The following is a 24,015-nucleotide window of genomic DNA, read 5'->3' as shown; positions in this document are numbered from 1 at the left end:
AAATAAATTGCCATTTTCTACCTTCCAATCTGGTTTCTGACAAAGTCAATGACAAAGGTGAGTTGCAGTCATATGATGTCTTGTTTAATGACAGTGGATGATTTCATTGATGACTAAAATCAGTATTGCTAGATTGCCTTTACTAAGAGAGGCAGTATTCTGACCCAAACCTGGTTCCAAGAGAGCAAACACAAGACAAAGGCAGCAGTATAATCTTTTTAAGTTTCAGCTAAGAATCCTGTTTCCTCACATATACAAGACTGCTTCCAACTAATTAGCTCCGACAAGAAAGGGCCTTGCCAAGTTTTTTCAAGTCTGACAAAAAAGCAATAGATAAGAAATAGTTTACAAGAGTCTTCAAATATCAACTGTAATGTTCACGAGGCTGAGTTCAAAACTTCTTTGCCTTCTGCAAAGAAGGTTCGTTTCACAGATGGCTTTTATCTTCTTGAAGGAGGGGCCATTACCTTGCAGCCTTACTCCCGAGGCGACCGTGCTGTTGTAACTGTTCTTTCCTCCGAGCAATCCTTTGTGCACGCGCACTTGGCACAGGCTTCTCGGGAACCTCCTCATCACAGCTGCCAACCCCCACAATCTCTGAAGGCAGCAGTCCACTCCCTAATGGTCCTGGCCCCTCATCTGAGTCCTCACTCTCCTCAGCCATTGGCACCTGCTGCTGACTAACCACAACAGGCAGTCACATTATACCTTGCTTAATGACCACTTCATTTAGCAACAATCCAATTAGGGCTGAGTACTTATCAATGAATATAGCTGTGCTTATATGGGGAGTGTGTGTGAGAGTGCATTCAAATGTTTCTTGCTATGTGTATTATGAACTCATTTAAAAAATATATCAAAGTTGATATATTATAGCTTGAGAGTTGGCGTACAAAATTTGTAAAATTCAAAAATTATTGTTTCTGATGATGGCCTTTCTCTTGCATCATTTGGCTATCAGAGAAGTGTAGTCTACTCTTGATTGGACATAAGTAAATCCCAATCCTAAACTTTGTGTTGTCTTTTTCTGATGAAGCTACCATATTTGGGCAGCCAAGAGATCCAGAGATTTTTAACTTTCTGTTGGATTCTAGTAGTTCTCCCAATTTATGCAGCCAAACACAGTTTCCCTGGCATCCGAAGTGCTTTACTGTCGTATGATGTATTTGTTTGGAAAGTCACACAAAACATTTTTTTCAGCTAATTTTCCTTTAGATGAGAATGTAGATATCAGCTGACAACAGTGTACAAGTATAATTTAAATTCATATGCTTAAAATGTGTAGCAGGCAGAGGACAGTGGAAAAGATATTACTGCACTCATTAAGTCCTATATTTTTTTAAGGTCAGTGGCACCAGTAGGGGGAGATCTTTCTTCTGGCTAAAGGTGAATTGACCTGGGAGGAGGGGAGAGACTTTGTAGAAATCACCATTTTGGAATTGGTTCCTGAGAAAGAATTCATTAGTTAAAGCCTGGACATTCTGCCTTATAATCACCTCTAAATTGTCACACACGCAGCATGACACATGTGGTGAGGATGATGTACTTTTTGGCACATCTACCACCCTTGCTGTAGCCAGATCAACTTCTCATAAAAGGAGCAGGAAAGATATCGTAACATGAGGCACTCAGTGGTTATTTAGATAAATATCAGTTTGCATTGGCCCCAGGATGGCCTGTTAGTTCAAGCTCCAAAAATAAACAATTAATCACCTAAAGGCAAAATGAGTTGACCAGTATTTGACTGTCTAAATCTCAGTTTAACCTTACTCAATTGCTCTTCTCATGCTTTTTGTCACCCTGGAAATTTGCAGCCTGCCATTTCCTGAAATTCTTTCTCCATTATATGCTTTTAGTTTCTAATTGTTCCTAATGAAGTATCATAGCTTAGAACATGAAGAGGGTAGACAATAAGAAACTTTGGTGCAATCTTTAAAAATAGTTTACTAGACAGAGACTTAAATGAAGAAAAAAAAAAAAACCTAAAATAGGCTTTTTGGGGGGAGGAAGCAGTAAATTTGGAAGCTTTTTATATATTTTCAACATGTCAAAGGTAGACTTAACTCTGTCATCTATATCGGGGTCGCCAACCTTTTGGGCCTCAGAGACCACCAAACTCATAATTTTAGATCCCAGGGACCACCAACTGGTTCTGTGGGAGTGGCCTTATTTGTGGGTATGGCTTGGTGACTGGCTGGGCATGGATTGTATGTAAATATTATAAATATTTATATAAATAAATATTTATATAAATATTGAATTTTTTATTAAAAAAGAGCAACTTTTACCCCAAAGCAGGCAGATTGAGTTGCTCACAGAATCATTCAGTGATCTATCTATCTGCCATCGGCTAGCTCAGTCTCTCAAATTTGCTTGCCATGAGTCTGCACTGAAATTGTTTGCAAGCAAACCTTCAGTCCTAAGGGAGGTTCGGCTGTGCTTAGCTAGAAAGCAAGAAATCCAACCATTTCCTGCTTCCTAGCTAGTCTAAATCTCCCGGCACAGCAGAACAGATGATGGTCGGAAAAAGGAAAAATAGCAATTTAGCAGGCAAGTTTACCGAGTAAGGAGTGAGTGGGTGGGGAGGGTTCCCGCGGGCCATGTGGCCTGAGCAGTCTTGTATTTCTGCACAGCCTGGATTAATTGCTTTGGGGGGGTGCTCTGGGGTGAGATTTCTCTGCGGCCCACCAAAATTTTCTCATGGCCCACCAGTGGGCCACGGCCCACCAGTTGGCGACCTCTGATCTATATGGATACCAGACAAACAATTATTAAGCAAAGAATCTAAAATATAGCTAATATCTAATTATATAAGATGCACGATCCACGTCCTAAGTTTCTAGGATCTACGTTGGTGATTATTGTGTTTTTATTAAAGTCCCTCGACAAATTATTTTTCTTTATATCAAAGATCTATGGGACAGTAATGCAAGATTATGATTTAACCTAATATACACAAGGAGCAAGTAGGGGTATGGATCTGAAATTTAGATGCAAATGAATTTGAACCTGCACACTGGCAACCATGATATTAGTGCCCGTCAGGAACACTGTCTGGAATTCCTTTGATTCGGGCAAGAATAGCCAGACAGAGCCTCATATGCCTTCCCAAGACTTCAGTGCAACTCTTAGAAGTCATCAAATATGTTTACTACATTACAGTGTGTATTGGACTAGTAGATATAAATTATTACCTTTCCCAGCATCACTGGGGGACAATTGGTTAATTTTCCAAGCAGATTATAGAAAAGACAATAGTATTATCAGGCAAGCAAGGAAACAGGAATTCTGATAGAAGATTGACATAGATAGACTAGGAGCACTAAACTGCATTTAGCTGGCTTACAAACTTCTCTTAAGACTATGAAAAGCATATGTCACTGAAGATTCATTTTCTACATTCATTCTTGGACTTCTTTTCTGAAAATATGGGGGGAGTCAGTGACGAACATGGTGAAGGGTTTCACCAAGACATTGCCTCAATGAAAAAAATGGTATCAGGGCAAGTGTTGGCTGATTATTGTTGGATATTGCAGTAAGATGCATCGGACACTTGAGTGCAAGCAAAAATCAGCAGCAAAACACTTTTAACAATGTTGAACGTATGCAATATGTCAGAAACATTATGCAATTAAATACCTTATAGTCATTGAAAGATAATTTATTATTTCTTGAGATTCCTGTGTGATAGAATCATTCTGAAATTATATTTCAGAAAGCGGTCTAATCATAATAACCAAATATTTTTCAGGAAGGAAAACTTTTGGAGAAAAATGTTGTCCAGTATTTCATATATGTATATAACATAATGTTTTTGAAACTTGGCAACTTAATGATGTGTGGATTTCAATCCATGTTGGTTAGAAAATTTGGGATCTGATATCCACACATCTTAAAATTACAAGTGTGAAAAACATTGATGTAAAAGGTTCAATAAACATTCAAATGTACAAAGCATATTTGCATATATCACAGAGCCAAGTCTTGGCATGTCAGTTATGGATCTGGTCCCCAATGAATATCTTGCCTTTCTGAATAATAAGCTTTAACATAATAAAGTTTTTCAAAAGCATTTTTATTTATAACAAAAGCATATATTAATCCATGACGTTCCTCTATTTATAGTACAGTTTCAATAACTTCTCCCTATCTTGCTGGCTTATTATGCCTCTTGTTAAAAAGTTTAAATTTGAATGATGTCTGGAAATTAATATCTATTTAAGTATTAGGGTTAACTATATGACTGATTTCAAAACCGGTTAAAAGACTACAGGCCAGTTATAAAAAACTATTTTCAATTTATTTTCGATCATGTTCAGAGTTTGAAAATTATCTTTTAAATGTAAAGTATGTCACAAAATGTATCTGAAAGATCCATGCTTATCCATAGTTTATACTGTCATGTTGGTAGAAAATGTATATGCATTTGTATTACTCTTAGTGCTGTATTATCCAAAATAATTATACAGAAGATCAAAATTTAAGCCATATGGGAGAACTTATTTAAACTCTATTATTTTTTTAGTCAAAGAAAGACTTGAACGTGGGAAATGATTTACACTAAGTTTTTAAGTTTGAGTGCAGTACTTTCTTTTTAAATATTCCTATAAAGATGTTGTTCATATTTTCCATTGAATGAAAACATTCTCAATGCATCAAACATTTTTTCAGTGAAAGGTCAATATCACTAATGTTGTCAGGGTGTTTGAGTGAATGGTTGTTTTCAAGCCAATAAGGAACTATCTGGCCTACCAAAACTCCTTATCAAGAATTAGAAAGCTTAGGATAGTAAAATGTCTGATGATTAATTTTAGTTACATATATATTCACTCTTTCCTGTACTAAAGATAATGTATATGGTAGCCCACTCCTTATGTCATCTAGCACATTTTATGAGGACTTGAACTTTAGATTGCTTCTTACCTACTTCAACTCTATAGCATTAGTATCTACTGTAATGTTTTTGAGAATTATCAAGCATATAGGTGAGGAATAATAAATAGTGGAATGAAGAACCTTGTAATTTACATACTGTATTTAGAGAGCCAGGAAAAAATGCAGAGGAGTACAGCCAACTACACCAATTCTTCTCTGAAAAATGTTTTACCTGTAGTTCTCAATTTAGAACCATTCGTTTAGTGACCATTCAAAGTGAAAACCACTTTGGAAAAAGTGACATGACCGTTTTTCACACTCACTACTATTGCAGCATCCTCATGGTCGCATGATCAAAATTTGGATGCTTGGTAACTGGTTCATATATATGACGGTTGCAGTGTCCTGGGATCATGTGATCACATTTTGCAACCTTCTGACAAGCAAAATCAATGGACAAGCCAGATTCAATTAACAACTTTGCTACTATCTTAACAACTGTGGTGATTCACTTAACAACTGTGGCAGGAAAGGTTGCAAAACGGGGCAGAACTCAGTTAATAACTGTTTCACTTGTAAAACTTAAAGTTTGGGAATACCTGTCCTTTTTTTCTTTTTACAGTAAATTGCTTCCATTCTCACCCATTCAAACCCAAAATTGCACTGCTGAAATTCAGTAATTTCATTACATGTAATTTGAGGGTGCCAGTAGGTTGCTGATGGTTTGCCAATGGGTTTCTAGTATTATAGTTTTTATTCTAGTAAAGAATAGAATTGTAGTTACTTGTTGTGAGAGCTGTACATGAAATCACTAGGTATTAGAGGCAATATACTACTCAATTGTTGATGAATATGAACAGGAGAAGGGAGGCGGTGGCTCATGACTAAGACACTGAGCTTGTCAATCAGAAAGGTTGGCAGTTTGTGGTTTGAATCCCTAGCATCGCATAATGGAGTGAGCTCCTGTTACTTGTCCCAGCTTCTGTCATCCTAGCACTTTGAAAGCATGTAAAAATGCAAGTAGAAAAATACTGTGTTTCTCATATAATAAGGCCGGGTCTTATTTTTTTTGAGCCCCCCCAAAAATGGCTAGGCCATCTTTTTGGGGGTGACTTAATTTCCCCCCCTCCTTGCATCATCAGGCAGGAGGTCGGCGACAGCTTGGATGTTGACCTCGGCATTGGTTGGGCACTTCGTATCGGGAGACCTTCCGCCACCGTTGCTTTCCCTTCTCCCTGTGCTGCCACGGCATTTGGAGCAACGGTGCGGCATTTGGCGCAGCCACATGGCATTTGGCACAGCCATGTGGGCCCGGCCAGGGCTCCTCCCTGCAACTGGAGCCCGGCGGAGATACTCGGCTTCAGACGCTGCCTTCCCCGGCATCATTCAAAGGCAAAGCCCATTCTTTTAAAAACAACAGCCTACTACCGGCTGCCCTCCCCAAGAGGGCAGCCAAACCTCATGTGGGGAGGCAAATCTCCCGGGGCCGCAATGCAGAATTGATCCACCACAGGAGAAGCGCCCAGCCACCATCCCTGCCTGGTGCCGGGCAGAGCGTGAAGAGCTTTGCCTGGGGCGCCCAGTGCACCTGACAGGCAAGCCCTCCTACCCAGCGGCGGAGCTCTGGCCAAGGCAGCGAGCGCCTCCTGCCGGACCCTCCGCTCATCCCACCAGTGCTGCGCCAGAGCCAGGCGGGCCGGGCAGAGCCAGGAAAGCGAGCTGCAGGTGCGTGTCCGCTTGCCAAGCAAAAGAGCCGGGCCGACTGAGCTTGGCTTCCTTCCCAAGTCCCTCCAGCCCGACCCTGAAGGTGCCACCGGGATAGGCCACCCAAGGCAGTGGTAGCGCCCACCCATCCGTGGACAGGGAGGCAAGGCGACGGCCCGCGCCGCATCCTCCGAGCTGAGCCCCACCAAGTGAGCGCCTCTGCCTGATGCCCATGCCGCTGCAGCGTTTGGAGCTGCCGGCGCATTTGGAGATGCATGGGGATAGGGACAGGCTGGGCGAGGGGTGGAAAGGACGGGCGGCTTCAGGTTCTCTCCGCCGGACCCGCCAGCCAGGGAAGCAGCACTGCCGTCATCTCGCCTCCCTGTCCGTGGACGGGTGGGTGCTATCACTGCCTCAGACAGCCTCTCCCGGTGGCCCCTTCGGGGTCGGGCTAGAGGGACTTGGGAAGCCAAGCTCGGAGCGGCCCGGCTCTTTTGCTTGGCAGGCTGGCACGCACCCGCAGCTCGCTTTCCCAGCTCTGCCCAGACTGCCCGGCTCCGGCACGGCCTTGGCAGGATGAGCAGAAGGCCCAGCAGGGAGGTGCTCGCTGCCTTGGCCAGAGCTCCACCCCCAGGCAGGAGGGCCTGTCAGCTGCGCTGGGTGCCCCAGGTGAAGCTCTTCATGCTCTGCCCGGCACCAGGCAGGGATGGTGGCTGGGCGCTTCTCCCAGGGTGAGCCGATCCTTCGCTGTGGCCACGGGAGATTCGCCTCCCCACATGGGGTTGGGCTGCCCTCTTGGGCAGGGGAGGCTTTGTTGTACCAGTAGTAGGGCGTCCTTTTTAAAAGAATGGGCTTTGCCTTCAAACAATGCCCGAGAAGGCGGCGACAGGAGCACCTGAAGCCAAGTGTCTCCGCCAGGGCTCCGGTTGCAAGGAGGAGCCCTGGCTGGCCGCGCGTGGCTGCGCCAAATGCCGCGTGGCTGCGCCAAACGCAGCGGCGTTGCTCTAAACGCTGCGGCAGCATGGGGAGAAGGGAAAGCAACGGTGGCGGAAGGTCTCCCGATACGAAATGACCCACCAACGCCGAGGTCATGGCAGGCAGCACTATATCCGGGTGTGCAACAAAAGTACTTCCTAACAGCAAGCCCCCCCCTGCCATTCCCCCCCATTTCGCATATAGGCCTTAATTTGGTGGGAGGGGCTTAATTTCATTTCATGCCTATAAAACATGCTAGGACTTCCTATTGGGGGAGGCCGTATTGTTGGAGAAACACGGTAGCACCACTTTGGTGGGAAGGTAACAGCATTCCATGTGCCTTCGGCATTTAGTCATGTCAGCCATATGACCATGGAGACGTCTTCAGACAGCACTGGCTCTTTGGCTTTGTAACAGTGCCAGAAATGACTAGAACATATGTGCAAGGGGAACCTTTTTTCCTTACCCATGAACAGGAAAGTGTTATTGCGTTCCAGTTTGTATTGATTCTGACTTTAATGTTCACTCCAGAATTATTTATTTAATTTAAAAAAACTAAGCAACATTTTGTGCATTTTTGGTTCTTGCCTCCTTATCCATGACTAACTTTAAAAAAAAGTGCTGACAAAAGAAAGGTTAGTCACCAAATTGTGAAACAGAAGCATTAAATCTATAAATAAGTTTTCAGCACTTACTCTGTAATTTGGAGCCTGAGTTGGATTCTTCTATGTATCTATGAAAAATAGGGCTGAGACTCAAATTTAGAAGGGAGGTTCTTGCTTCTATCTTTGACCTCTTTAATGCTTCCCATTGACACAAAAGGGGAAAAAAGGTTAAATGACTTCTCAAATTAAAGCAGTAATAATTAACTACTGGCATTGTTTGTGATTTTCCGACTCTGTGAGCTAATGAGAGAGAAATTAATGCTTAGCAGCAGGAGTTCCTGATATTCAGTGCCAAATGCTAAATGTGCCAACAAGTTAATTTTGGTTTTAAGTACTTCACTTAAGTCTTTTTGAACAATGAATTAGAATAGGGGTTGTATTCATGTGGCACATGTACTAACTTTAATTTGCAGAAGTATGTGTGTATGTGTATGCACATGTACTCTCAAAGGCATGTATCTATCTATCTATCTATCTATCTATCTATCTATCTATCTATCTATCTATCTATCTATCTATCTATCCTTGTGTGTCCAAATCATTGTGTGTCCAATCACACTAGGTCAGTAAAGAATTCTATTCTGTTCTGTTCTATTTTCTATCTTATGAAGAGAAACAATTTGTGCAGTACTTAGTATTGTCACTGACTCAAAGACAGAACTACAATTGACTTAATAACCAGTTTCAGACCTATTAAGAAACTATAGTTGTGGTTATGAGGAAAGACTTGGATCTTGGGCTCTTCCTATTGTAAGCATGTCAAGTTTTTAAAAAAATAGTTTCAAAATTGACCACAATTGTCCATCAATGGACTGATTAAATTCAGGGCAATGACTGAAAGCAAGATGCTCTGATTTGGCTGTTCCACTTCACACTAGAAATGCTAGCAGAAGTTCTTTTGTGAATGTAGGGAAGAAGTTCTCAAAATGGATATTTTGGCACAGTTTGCTTGCACTGAGGCCTTTAAAATTAATAAGTACATTAGTGTTTCATGATGCTCAAAGCAAAGCACTCCTTTGAGGTATTGCATAGCTCTGCTTTTACACAGCCTTGACATAATCTGTTTCACTGGGAGAATAGATCATACACCTCAAAATCACCAAGTCTTTGATTTCTCTTACAGTATAATGGAGCAGGAAAAGGTAGTTTGAAATCTCAAGGTTTCATACACTCTCAGAGCTTCCAACAATTGCTAAAAATTTGCAACACAGCATACTACCCTTTTGATTAGGAAATAAGTAAAAACTTGAGTGTAAGTCCTAAATTTCAGGTTTTTTTCAAAGAAGAGAATTAAAACATCTTGTACTCCTCACCTCCAAAAGGGGAGGCAGAAAACCTTGACCTTGCATGTGTAAGTTTTGTAGCTGTAGTCACTTTTATCATTTTCCCATGAATTTGGGTCATGCTTTGCCAAAGAACTTTAAATATCTGGCTACCAAAAGTTTACTGCTCTCCATAATATAACAGTACCACAAACTGTTGGACATTGTACTATCCTAGTCACCAATTCGTCCAATCAAGTTTCCTTTTTAATAGTTCACAGACTGGTTAGCTGGGTCCAAAAAAATCTAACCATTTGGAACGCAGTTGCCCATTTATTAACACTTGGAAATATCTGGTATTGCATGAGCCTTTACACCAGGATTGTATTGTTCAGTCTACATCACATTATCAGTCCCTTCCTCACTGGTCAGTCATGCAGTAATTAGCATTGAAGGCAAAGAGAGAAAAAAAGCTAGAAAAGTTAAGTTTCAATATTGCAAGTTCTGATTTTCTTAGCAATTTAACATTTGCCATTATTTTTGTTTGCCTGATGAACATATCCTCCACTCCAGGAACACCTTCCCCATCACATATCAACCCACAACTTCGCTGACTGGGGTAAGACGCTTGCTCCCCAAATAAAACCAAGATAATCAGGTTTAGGTGTTTGTATGTCCCAGTGATCCCTTCAAGTATGTTATGCCAACACAATTGCCACTGAGATACTCTGATATTCCCATCTTTCTGTAGGCAGACAATCATGACATAAGTGGATTTTCCAAATATCTCTTCCATTTGGAATAAAAAAAATTATGTCAAAATGTCCAGGATTGGGAATCCAATCCCAGTGATTTCAGGATGGAGCAAGGACAGAAGCAGACAGTCTTTTAGGAAGATCTATCATAGTGTTTCCTCAGATGAATGATCGGCTTTTCCAATCAATCTGCCTCCAAATTAGAGAGAATGGTTAATAAGCATATAACTTGAAAACCACAGATTTAAGATGCTAAAAGACAATATGCAAGGATTAGATTGGTTTAGGGCAGTTCTTGTTCTCTTTCTCCCCCCCCCCCCCCTTTCCGTGTTTTTTTGTCTCTCTGACTATTTCTTTGTTTCATTCTGTGTTTCCTTTCATTGCAAATCTCTCGTGAGAAATATTTTGATGAGATTAAAATCACGCATGTGGCAGAGACTTTGACTTTACGTAATAGTCACCGATGTACTGGCAGAACAAGTTTCATTGTTATATAGAAAACACTGATTTACTATATCAGTGGGGGGATGAGGTATATTTCGTATAGCAGATATCTGCTCAGTAATTGATTGATTTATTATGTCTATCAATAACCACATAGATTTTCTTATGATCTGCTTCCAACCTGGTCCTCTTCCAACAGCACACGCATTGTTGCTGCACCAAAGTCAATCCACCATGCTGCTAGTTGTCTTCTTCTTCTCTTACCTTCCACCTTTCCCAGCATTATAAGTATCTCCAGAGAGCTGGGCCTTCACATAATATGTCCAAATGTTGGGCAAAAGAGATTTGAATTTAATGTAGTAAGAATGAATTAGAAGGCAAGCTTGTGGTTTATTTCTTAATTCTGGGCCCAGTTAGTATTGTTGAAGAAAGCAAAAGAACCATAACTAATTTAATAACCCATTCACTTATTGCTATAAGTAAAGCCAAAAATTTGCACCCACACACTGCACATTTCATGTACAGCGTCTTTTTAGAACATCCATTTTTCCTAAACTTGAAATACGGTAGCAATCTTAATGCAGCAAGCTGATAATTGTGCAGGTTTTTTTTTTCATACAAGGCCATATTCAGCTGTTTTTACAGAATACAAAATATAGCCAACATCTTTATGGACGTCCCTATTTTGTTATGCAGCAATAGACTACAATCCAGTGGAAACTCTCAAAGAATAAAGGAGAAACCACTCTTTGACATATATTAATTGAAGACCACTGTGATCTGGCTTTACTGCCAGTGAACATTTAGAAATAACTATTTAGTACAGCTAAATCTACAAGTATAGTCTTTGTTTAGCATCTGTCTTTCTAAAACATGTGAGTTTTTTTTTAAATGAAAGATGTGATGTCAGCACCGAGCATAGGCAACTGCTGCTGAAAATATTAGAAAGTAATACCGGTGAATCCTCAAATGGCAAAATTAAACACTGGGGTAGCAGAAGGTCCTATCTAAACAATAAAAGAAGCCAACTAGGTTTTACCCTTTTTGAAATACTTGTTCATTTGTCCTTCTGCGCTTGGGGCAAGTTCCTTCCAGTTGAAATAACAGTGTCTGATGTTGCCCACAGTTTTCATAGTTACATTATCAACTAATCACTTTTGCTCTCTTGAGACATTTCCATTATAGTTAAAATATTTTAACAAAAGCTGGCTACCTTATTGGCTGACTGTAGCATTGTGTGCAGACTTATTACATGACATAGCATTGAACTTGTATATATGATCTCTTACAGCTCCTCCTATACTGTTGCTGTTTTTGGCAGTTTACCTAAGCTGTACAATAAATCACAAAATGAAAAAAAAAAAAAAAGCACTTTTTGGCTTCAAGTCGTACACTCTGCCATGACATTAGATTACAGAAAGCTGCTCTCTTTTTAGACATCCTTTTACAGAGCATCCATAATTTATGATTTCGCTGTAAAATTCTTACAACACTATGCCAAAAGTATGGCTCCCCTCTAATTAAATGCTCTCAATAGCAAAAAGGTGAAACTGATGTGCAAAACGTCTAGCTGTACACATTACACATTATTCTTGAGAGTCTGAACTTCCTCGTGGGCATGTGAGGAATAACAAAATAGCAGAATTGGAAGGGTCCTTGGAGGGCTTCTAGTCCAACCCCTGCTCAAGCAGGAAACCCTATATCATTTCAGACAAATGGTTGCCTAATCTCTTCTTAAAAACTTCCATGTGGGAGAACCCACAACTTCTGGATGGGGGTTAGGCCTGCAGTGTCCTGATGGTGATCCGAGAAATTGCTTGTCCACAATAAGAAGCTACATAAAATAAGTGATAATTTGCCTCGATGGTCCTCCTGCTAATTTTCAATATGTGTGTTAAAGACCAAACAATCTCTCCCATCCCTTTTGGAACTCCTTTGTTTTTTAAGCTTAAACTGTTAGGTGAAACAAGTGAACCTTCTGTTACTAGTGATTAAGTAACATGATTAAGATTCTTATTAATATATTATTAGTCAGGCAAAGGCAAAAAATAGAGATTACAAATTGTCCTTCCACTAAATGTAGAGTGAGGGTTTAATACTCATATCTATAAAGTATTTCATTATTTTTCTGTGTTTCCCTTAAAAATTTATGATTCTGAACGTTTGCAGATGATATACATGATGGCGGTTCTACATTATATATATATATATTTTGTTTCAATGTAGATTTGGTCCTGGATTAGTGATCTATTGGTATGGATTCATCGAGGAACTAGACTGTCATCGCAACCGGGGTATCTTGCTCAAAGACTGTTTCCCTACTGACATTGCTGTCCTTTGAGGCAGAATGGCTCAGCCATGAAGGTGGAAAAGGCAAATCCGGAAGCAATTTTATTTTCCTGAAGTATAAACTACTGGCAACATCTGTTCTGAACTTCAGCTGAACTCTTTACTGGCTGGGATCGCCCTACCACCACTTTAGACAAACACGTCAAGAGTCTCTGTTTTACTTCAACCCCCTGCTGATGCAAGCAGCCAAAAAATACTGACACAGCCCAAACATTATCAGCATTTCTGCCTCTGTCAAACAGTTTATAGATAGCTGTAATCTTTCTTCCTTCCGGATGGCTTCTCTTTGCACTTTCAACAAAAGAAGAAATCTAGAGGTCAAAAGGTGTGGTTTTCAGTTTTCCTCCCAATAGCAGAGTCACCTTAAAAATACAAAATGTCTTCAGTCCCAAATTTTTTTCTGGGAAATGTTAAAAACTTGTTAATACCAAGATAATTAACGTCAATCTCCATTTTCCCAGGCTCATTTTGGGCCAAAATAGGGTAAAAAAGCAAGTCACCCATTGATGCATTATTCTAAGCCTGAATTTCTTGGCTTTTAGGGTATTAGCAAGACCATTGACACTTGTATAAGTATCTAGTGTCCTTGAAAGGGAAAACATAAAAATGTAGAAATGCTTTATCTTCAAACAAAAAGCTTTGCATATTGTTTCTTGAATTAAAACATAGGCATGTTTATGGATTGTAGAAGATGTAATGGACATTTTAATCCTGATGTTTTAAAGCAAAATAAAGTGGGTCATTGTTTGAGCCTTGATCTTGTCCTGATAATCTGTCTTGCAAAGAAGATATTTTTAAAATCAAAATTAAGGCAAAGGATTTCTTTAGACAACATATTGTGGACATGGCCTAGAAAGCAGAGCTCTGAACCTTACATTTTTGATCTACATATTAAAGGTCATGTTTATAAGCATAGAAAATTATTGCAAAAAAGGACATATACTCAACTTTAACTAGTTGGGTCATGTAGCAGAATTAGCAGACTGGGATTACATTTTATAGCTGCTTTAAAGGACAGGTTTCCAATCCAATAACTTTTCAGGCCATTTTTTTTCCTTAACATCTTATGATGACACTTATTTTTATGATTTGAAAGAGTAAAATAAACCTCTATATGTTTTTATCACTTAAAATTCTTTACGAGTTTGTTACAATTCCAGGCTCCTTAAAGTCATGTCTGTCCTGCACATAATTACTTGAAGCAGAAGTATTCATTCATTCCTATCAAGAATTCTATGTAAAATGTATTTTAATGCCTAGATTGGTATGTATTCTAGGTTATATATTCATATCTCCAGTACGCATTTTAGATTTAGCTTTTCTGTTAGTGACACATATAGAATTCAAATAAAATATTAGAGAACAGTACTGATTCATAATATAGCATCTAACTTATATGTAACAGAAGACATCCATTTCATAGGAGATAAACTAATGAGGCCACACTACAACTTGCTCAACGATTTGAATTTGAATTTAGGAAGAAGTGAGATTCTGAATCCCAATTTTTTTCTTGCTTGCTCCTTCAGTTCCTTTTTTCTATCTTTTCCCTTTTTCCTTCTGTCTTTCCTCTCCCCTCTCCCCCCCACTCCAAGCCATTCAAGGAGCATTTTTCAAAATATCTGTTTGATCTGGAATCACTTTTCTTATGTCCTTTCTTTTTCATACACATTTTCTGCACTTATCCAAACATGTGCACACCAATATGGAATCCAGAATGTTCAGAAGGAAAAGGAGGAATTAAAGGCTACCACTTCATTTTAGATCATGTCCAACTGCCTAGCATGTTTCTTATGATTATATTCTAAAATTTTCTTTTTAAAAAATCCTATTTGCAAAAACTCACTTGCTAAGAAAAACAGAGATCTTGGTAAATGCCAGAGGTGTCTATGAGCATTATGGCAACCATGTATGTTTTGTTAAATACTTCATGCCTTTATATATCCATTAGATCATTCTGCCAAGCTGCGAGTTGCTGAGTTTTTCCAGACACCATTTCTTTCAAATAAATATTTTTGCTTTAAAAAAGAAATAATCCTTCTCTGTCTTTTATTAAAATAAACAGCCTATTTCCCACCCAGCAATACTACCCCACGATATCTTGACGACTTGGCAGAGATAACCCTGCATTTTTTGCCATTTCTTTGGAAGATCAAACTTTTCATCAGGGCCTTATTTCAAACAGCTGTAGGTCAGCAAGTTATTTGTATTCAACATGATGCAATGGGCTGCTTGATTTACTGGTACTTAAAAATGACAGAAGAAATTTTCAGTGTGTAACTTATTGAGGAAGCAAAGAAAGCAACATTTGGGTTGTTTTAATGGCATGCAATTGGGAAAAGAATGAGACAGTTTTGTAGCATGTCGTTGCAGAATACCTTATGCCACCAGACTTGAAATTCTAGACCTAAACAACCTAGAACTACGACGCCTTCTGTCCTATCTAAGTATAGTACATATAATTATACATTGCAATGTCCTACCTGTCAATGAATACTTCAGCTTCAGCCATAACAATACAAGAGTACACAATAGATACAAACTCAAGGTTAATCGCACCAAACTTGATTGCAGGAAATACAATTTCAGCAATAGAATGGTCAATGTCTGGAATACTCTACCTGACTGTGGTTTCTTCCCCAAACCCCAAAAACTTTAACCTTAGACTGTCTACTATTGACCTCACCCCCTTCCTAACAGGCCTGTAGGGGGCGTGCATAAGCGCACCAATCGTGCCTACCGTCCCTGTCCTATTGTTTCTTTTTTATTCGTATCCATTTCATGTATTCATAACCATGCTTATACTTATACCTGTTATCTTATAATCGCTTGACAAAATAAATAAATAAAAAATAAATGTCCTAACAGATGACTTAAAAGGCTTTGTTTTGTTGGAAGCTACAACAAGCTTCTCACTAAAACTGCAACAAGCCTCACTAAAATAAGTGAAATTAAATATATACACAATACGTTGAAAACACTCCTCAAACCTCATCTAATCTTTGTGGGATGTTTGGGGATTTAATATTAATTTTAATTTCGGAAAGATAAATAAAACGAGATGCCTTTAATTTGGTATATACATAGCATGGTGAGTTCAAAATCTGCCTAATTGTCTTCTTAGTTTTTGACTTTACATAAATGCATTTGGAATCTTTTTAAAATAGAATAAAACAAGTCATAAAGACTATAGAATTTAATTCTGCATTTTCTAGTAGTGCATTGCCCAGTCACACAATCTATTTCACCATAGTTTTAATTGACCTACACAACTATAAAGAGAAGTTTACAAGCTACAAAGGCTGTATTCAAGCAATGTGCTAAACACACACACACCAAAGCGCATTATGATCTACCAAAGTTAGGCCAATTGAATTCTTGGAGATAAGATTCCAGTCCACCTAAAAGGTGTCAGATTGGAAAGGCTAGACTTGGAGATCAATCAGTTTTAAATTGACAAATAGTATTTTATTTGATATTTTACACTTCCCATAATTTATACTGCTGATTGTCATTTCCAGTTGTGCCCATAAGTTGATAGTAAATAGTAAACAGACTAACATTAATTTTTAAAGTTACCCAGCAAGACTAAAATTGCTTTGCAGGCCGAAAATGCATCATTCAGTCAGTACTTGGCAGACATACTAGTAGATAATAGAATATGTTCCATGTAGTCCAGTCTGCATAAAATACACTATTTGGGTTATAGAAAGGTCACATTTTACCAAAAAATTCTCAGGTCAGAGGAAATATTCAAAGCTATTTCTCCTGGGTATACTAAATATTATTTGAACATTTACTATTAAAAGCATGTCAGGATTCAAAAGATTAAATTGGATGCATTTATGAACTAAATAATAAATAAAGCAGATTTAGTTCCTCTTGCATTTTTTTATTTTCCTGTTATTGTTATATATACGACTCTTATACAAAGAACAGCTTATGTCAGCTACTATAAATTATGTTTTGAATACAATGGTAATCCAGTAAAATTTCAAAATCTGGTCAAAGCAACTCAACATGTTTCCTCCCCTCAACTTTACTATATTAGAGGAAGAGCCTCTTTTTCCAATTTTAATGGAGTCAGTGTAGCCAAGAGTTTGGGGTGAAATTTGAATAACATGAAACCAAGATGGAAGGCCCTTTTTTAATCTGAAAAGGCTTAGTATCGATTTATTTAAAGGCAGTTGAAAAGAAAGGTTTCCTGTCATTTATACCAGTCTGTACATATAATATGTGGTTATATGTGGTAAGTAATCTCAAAGAGAAGTTCTAAAGTCAGCTTTTAAAATCACACATTGAAATGCCTACCTCAAAGCAAACCTATTTGGGAGTATTAGCAAATAAGTAGAGGAAGTGACTTCTCAGATGTTTTTTACTAAATGTACATAGACTCCAATAGCCTATATCCTTGACATTCTAAATATCTTTAGAATGAAATTCTTCTCTAGTATGAAATAAGAATAATTCAAATTATAAGGATAATACTTTGCATAATAAGCAATACTACCATTGTTTTGTAAAATCTGCTTGCTTATTAACTGACCAATTTAAGAAAGTATAATCAAAAGCTAACACAGTCCTGCAAGCCAGAAATTTTGTGTCCAGTACACAAAGTGTATATTTGGAACAGGTCTTTTTGGCTGCATCTCGAAGAACTGCTAAATATACAGAATTAAAATAAATGACCAAATGCTTGTTCTTCAGAGCCAAAATACTGAGACCTGGAAGCAAGCTTTTTAAAGTTTTAAATTATTGAATGACTTGGAAGACCGCTGCTTAGAGTTACCAAGGAAACCTGGAAAAGGGAATATAACCAAAGAAGAATACAATGTAATGTCCAGAAATTATAGAAACTATATAAGAGAAGATGAAGCTAAAGATGAATTAAAAATGAGGATTGCAAGAAATATCAAAATGTAAATAATACAGTCAAAAGACAAACAGAGGTAGATGCAAGCATTTTGTATTGACTCATCAGAGATGAGTTCCACTCTGCATTCCTGATTTTCCTAAAAACTTAGTTCTGCTGCTTGGCCTGGGGTCCCAAGCCTGCTATGTTGGGAGTGACTGACCAGGGAGAGAAGATCCCACCCACCAGGCCACCCATCTTCTTGGTTTTTAGCTTTTCTATTCAATTTTTATATTTTTGTTTTCGAGTACTTTTTATTGTTTATTGTACTGTAAATCTCCCAGAAACACTGTATCAGGTGATACAGGAATGGAATGGAGTGGGGGTGAGAAGGGAGGGGAGGGGAAGGAAGATGGAAAGGAAGGAAAGGAGAGGAGGGGAGGGAAGGGAAGGAAAGGAAAGGAAAGGAAGGGAGGGGAGGGAGGAGAGGAAAGGAAAGGAGGAGAGGAGAGGAGAGGAGAGAAAAGGAAAGGAGGGAGGAGAGGAGAAAGGAGAGGGAGAGGAGAGAGAGGAAAGGAAAGGAAAGGAAGGAAGGGAAGGGAGGGGAGGAGAGGAAGGAAGGAAAGGAAAGGAAAGAAGGGGGGAGGGAGGAGAGGAAGGAGAGGAGAGAAGAGAGGAAAGGAAAGGAGGGGAGGGGAGGAGAGGAGAGGAAGGAGAGGAAAGGAAAGGAAAGGAAGGAAGGGAGGAGAGGAGAGGAAAGGAAAGGAAAGGAAGGAAAGGGAAAGGAAAGGAAAGGAAAGGAGGAAAGGAAAGGAAAGGAAAGGAAAGGAAAGGAGGAGGAGGGGAGGAGAGGAAGGAGAGGAAAGGAAAGGAAAGGAAAGGAAAGGAAAGGAAAGGAAAGGAAAGGAAAGGAAAGAAGGAAAGGAAAGGAAAGAAGGGAAGGAAAGGGAAGGGAAGGGAAGGGAGGAGGGGAGGAGAGGAAAGGAAAGGAAGGAAAGGAAAGAAGGGAGGGGAGGGAGGGGAGGAGAGGGGAGGAGAGGAGAGGAGAGGAGAGGAGAGGAGGAAAGGAAAGGAAAGGAAAGGAAAGGAAAGGAAAGGAAGGAAAGGAAAGGAAAGGAAAGGAAGGGAAGGGAGGGAGGAGAGGAGAGGAGAGGAGAGGAAAGGAAAGGAAAGGAAAGGAAAGGAAAGGAAAGAAGGAAAGGAAAGGAAAGAAGGGAAGGGAGGGAGGGGGGGAGGAGAGGAGAGGAGAGGAAAGGAAAGGAAAGGAAAGGAAAGGAAAGGAAAGGAAAGGAAAGGAAAGGAAAGGAAAGGAAAGGAAAGGAAAGGAAAAGGAGAAAATTCATTAAATAAATGTACTGAAGACACTTTAGCTTCCACCTACCTTTGCTTTCCCAGTAACTGTTATTCAAGAAGTATTGTCTTTGATTCTGGAGGTAACAGCTATCAAGACTAACCAGCCATGAACAGATACACTTCAATTTTATCTAACCCCTTAGATTACTTCTTTTGGCTGTTTTCAACTTCGACATATTACTATTGTTGCTCTCTAGAAGATTCAAGTCAGGCTGTTTTAAAAAGCTAAGGCCAAAATAAATTAAGAAATACTAACTAAGGTTTAATATTTAATTTAGAGCCTGAGTGAAATGACCATTAACCCCAGTTGGCTTTAATTTGCAAAATCATCATTTTGACTGATAATGCAGCTTAAACAATTTATTCATATCAAAAAGTCATTTTGATACTCACCTCTTGTGCTAAAAGGGCATGAAATAATGTTGATTAGAAAGCAGACTGCATGCCATTCTCACCTATACCAAAATATTAATTCACTTGGCCAATCATACTATATTTTCAATTCATATTATTGAAGGATGCATTAGAACTATGCCTGTGCTAAGACAAAAATCTATTAGTCGATGCGCTTTAATTAACATTTAACATTTAAATTACTTTAGATGACTTCTAACTGAAAACTTTTCTAATAAAACGAACGTGCAACAGGATCGGAACCGTATGTTCATGCTGTAAGATAAATTCTAATAGCAATAATAATTTACGTCGGGAAGGTCCTTATCATTAACATAAATCCTGGGTTATATGCTAAAATCATTAAGAAAAGTGCAAATCACACAAACTTCAATAAGATTAGTAGTGTGAACAATTGGATTGGCTAATCAACCAAAGAAAATCAACCAAAGAAAATGCTTCCTTTCAGGTACCTCAAAGCTTAAAACTAAAACTTAAGTCTATTTTCTAAAGTCCCACTCCATCCTGTGAGAATTCTGTTTGTAGGTCTGAATACAATTTGTTTCATGAATGAATGTCCCAGGATAATGTTGCAGGATCCAATTTGGGTCGGTCACCAGGACCAGAGGTTTTGTCTTGCGAGCTTTCGGACTTGTGCTGGAGCCCATCCAGAGAAATGTTTCCTGAATATGGGCCTCAGCAGGAGTCCCTGAATATGACCGACCCAGATTTGATCCTGCCACAAATGGGCTCCAGCACGAGTCCAAAAGCTTGGAGGACAAAACCTCTGGTCCTAGTGACTGACTCAGATTGGATCCTGCAACAATTTGTTTCACTGAGTTGGGATGGAACATTTCACTTCATAGAATTTAACCAAAAATCTGGAAAAAATAATATATTGTATTATCCCCTCCCCCAAAAGTATTTTAAGATAATAAGATGTTTGCAGAGTAAAGACATAGCTGTGAAAAAGTGTATATTTGAATCAGTTTTATGTCGCAGGAATTCGTTATCTCTGTTTGAATGTGGACTGGGAGATAAAATAGATTTCTTAGTGTACATTTTAAACCCCAGGCTCTCTTCAGAAAGAAAGCTCTGTGGAAGCAATCAGATCATTTCTTGTTGGAAAAATGTTACTCCAGCAGAGTCCATGGGCGTGAAGCAAAACAAAACTTCTGTCAGACTCACAGAACTTTCATATACAAAGAGAAATTCATTAAAGGGAAATTACTGAAATTTGGGGAATATTATTTCTACTATACAAATGAAATTAATGTAGAAGAGCTATACTGTAAGCCTTGTCAATGAACTCTGCAATGAAAGGTGCAAGTAGGGTTAAAATCCACTCTACTTTGTTAGCTGAAGTTAATATGCCACACTAAGAGTGTTATGTCTTAAAATCATTAGCTTAGTCTCAGGAGACCCTGCAGGAACATATGACAAGGCTGGGCTCCTTTAGAGAGATGACACATGAAAAGTGGGGGGGATCAAATAAATAAATCTGAAGAGCTTTTTCCCCCCTGATCATTATAATAAAGCCAATCTCCCATCTGTTTCACCAGCCTTTTGTCTCAGCAGAGATACAGGTTCATTACAAATTGAGCTGAGTGGGGTAGCACTGTGGGAATTTGTTTCAGAACCAGTGCTCCAGGGACAAGAAACAGCACAAAAGTAAGTGAGGAGATGTGCAGGTGAACTGTCCTTCTTCCAAAGACACCAACAAAGTGAGAATTGCACAGAAATCAACAAAAAGGTCTTCGTCTAGTTGGCTAGAAAAATAGAAGTTGAGAATTACAGTTTAACGTTACCTTCTCACCATACAGACATTTACAGGAAATAATTCTTTTTGTACAGTGTACATTTTTCATGCAATTAGGTGTGTATTTTTTACTCTAAAGTAATGTTTAGTACTAAGTTTCAGACTCAGAAATATGAGAGTGTTTATAGAATTCTGTTTTAAAGGTATACAATTTAAAATTGGATCACGAATGTTACTCACGAAAATTATCAGTGTTAGAAATGACTTTGTCACAAATTCCAGATGTACAACCATATAGAAACAGAGCCCATTTTAAAGAGAAAAATGCAGCAATGTGAAAGATAGATCTGCCAACAGGATCCACCTGCCAATAGGATCCACTCTGGCCTCTATTCAAAATTACAACCAACAGGATTCACTGAAGGATTGTTACTATCTTCTGGACATCAATGTGGTGCAGCCTTATAAAACATTTCTCTCTTCTCAGGATATTTTCCATATTTCCACATTAGAGCGGGCCTCTGAAAAATATATAACGAAACAATTTGTCACTACCTGGACCAACCATATTTAATTGCGGTAAAGTTCCCCCAGTATAGGTTTTACAACCTGAATATTCTTATGAGCAGGTGATAAACAATTTTGATCAGCTCATACTTGTCTATGCATTATCAGACCTGGACTCTGGGGTAGCAAAAAGTGGGGGAAATGAAAATTGCTTTATGGTTTCTTACAAAATTCCATTTATCCAAACAATAAATGGGGAGAAAAGAGATCAAAGTATTGCACTCATTTTTTCTAGTTGTGTACATAACAGTTTTAAAATGAAAACCCTTTAAAGCCCAGGGATATAGTGCATGAAGACAACAATTACATGGGTCTTTGTTTTATTTATATTTATTATATATATTCCCAAACTCTAATAGAACCTCTTATATTTTTATTATTAAGATTTAGCAATGTTTAATGCCGTTAATAAATGGTTAATCAATGTTTAGAGTGGTTAATAACCGCAAAACGGCAATGTCTATCAATTTGTTCCAAGGCTTCCAACTCTATGATTTGGGTTAATATAGCAACATATTGCAGTGTGATCAGGATGTATTGCAATTTGTTTTCATACTCAGTTTACCATAGTGAAGATAAGGTAGTCTTAAATGTATCTCCTAATTTTTACAACTTGTATTACCCAGAGTGAATTTGCTTCTAATGTACAGCTGCTCACACTGCTTTCAATCATGTGTTCTTCCCACTGAAATTAGGTGTAGGCAGAAAGTTTTTCATTTGGTTAGTAACTTATTTTCAGTTTAAACTGCCTATTTGTCTGTGGATGGGATAGTAGCAACCCAAGGAATATAGTGGAGGGATAAACCATGTGGAAAGACCACTAAATCCTTTCAGTAAAGTAAAAGGTGATAGAAGAAGTGTTGGGGGGCAGGGGAATGCCAGCTATGGAGCTGCGATTTCTGCCCAACCCAGAATGGTTAAATGTTTCTAGATCCAATCCAAGAATGTTCAATTTGCATTTTTACCACCATTCAAGGATCAACCACATAATTCCAAGGGCACCGAAATTAGAGGATGGGAAGGCTAGATAGCTGTGTCCATTCCCATGGTTCCTAAGACAGCAGCTTTAGTTATATTGTTCTTAGTTACAAGTCCTTCAGAGTGTGCAAGAATTTTTCTAATCTTTTTTCTTTGATGATCTCATATTCATCAGAATTTGAAAGGGAATTTAATTAATTTGTCTTTCATCTGTGAGACTTTCCAACTGCATCATTCCCAATGTCTGGTTCGATGTTTTTAGACCATCAGTTCAATAAGAAAAGTAAATAAGAATATCCAAATGTAGGCCAACCCAACTATCACATAAAATCAATAGTGTAAAATAGTTGAAGTCCATTTGTTCCATCTGAATTATTTAGACTGCTTTTCTATAGGCAAATAAATATCCTATTGCAATTAACAAGTTGTGTATCACAATTTTTTCAACTTTTTTTAATTTGATGGACATCGTTTTGTGAGGACTGTCTATTAATTGCTCCTTGTGTGAATTTTTGGAAACTTATGGCTCATCCTTGGATCATTCATGCTATTTTCTTTTTTCTTTTTAAAACAAGTTTTATTAATTTTTAAAACACACAAATTATCATTATTCATTACATGTTTAAACCTTTTTTCATTGTAAATTTAACAAGTCAGATAAATTATGATTCTGTTTTAAACCATTTCCATATAACATACCAAAACCTCTTATTCAATTTCTCTTTACTTCTCTTTACTCTTATTCAATATCATTATTATTATTTCATCTATTTCTTTCTGACTTAGTTACCATTATTCTCATTCTATATTTCTACAAGTTTTTACTAATTCTCCCCCAAAAAACATATACACACAACACACAAAACATAAAAAAATCTTTTGGAAAGTAACTTGGACCCAGGTGTCTCTCTCTTCATGGACTTCAATTATATTCATGCTCATCTTACATATCATTACTTATTTTATTTACCATTCTAAACCTTCTATATTAACTTCTCCACATATTTCACCCTTCTTAATTCTATCTTAATTAATCATCTTAGTTTGAATCATTATATTTGTATCTTTTGTCCATTTTTTATCA

General features: G+C 38.4%; 1 protein-coding gene and 1 long non-coding RNA gene across 4 annotated transcripts in view; one reads left to right on the top strand and one right to left on the bottom strand.

The window, feature by feature from the left end:
• CDIN1 (CDAN1 interacting nuclease 1) overlaps window positions 1–13,784 on the top strand; it is a 141,669-nt gene extending 127,885 nt beyond the window's left edge. For both annotated transcript variants that reach the window (XM_087951755.1, XM_026664540.2), the window contains exon 11: window positions 12,907–13,784. In XM_087951755.1, the coding sequence (XP_087807881.1) occupies window positions 12,907–13,021 (115 nt within the window). In that variant the 3' untranslated portion in view covers window positions 13,022–13,784. The remainder of the gene's footprint in view (window positions 1–12,906) is intronic.
• Window positions 1–24,015, bottom strand: part of LOC148133411 (uncharacterized) — an 89,729-nt gene that overhangs the window by 14,358 nt on the left and 51,356 nt on the right. Inside the window, exon 3 of one of the 2 annotated variants that reach the window (XR_015746761.1) lies at window positions 21,751–21,907. This is a non-coding gene — a long non-coding RNA (uncharacterized LOC148133411). Of the gene's footprint in view, window positions 1–20,300; window positions 21,908–24,015 lie in introns of those variants that run through there. The other variant, XR_015746760.1, reaches the window with a different exon arrangement.

This window comes from Notechis scutatus, chromosome 1, assembly GCF_049901735.1.
Source record: "Notechis scutatus isolate UNSWTSFEM ecotype Mainland chromosome 1, rNotScu1.2, whole genome shotgun sequence".
Taxonomy (NCBI): domain Eukaryota; kingdom Metazoa; phylum Chordata; class Lepidosauria; order Squamata; family Elapidae; genus Notechis; species Notechis scutatus.
The sequence above is the reverse complement of the archived record's forward strand: the minus strand, read 5'-3'. Positions and strand labels throughout refer to the sequence as shown.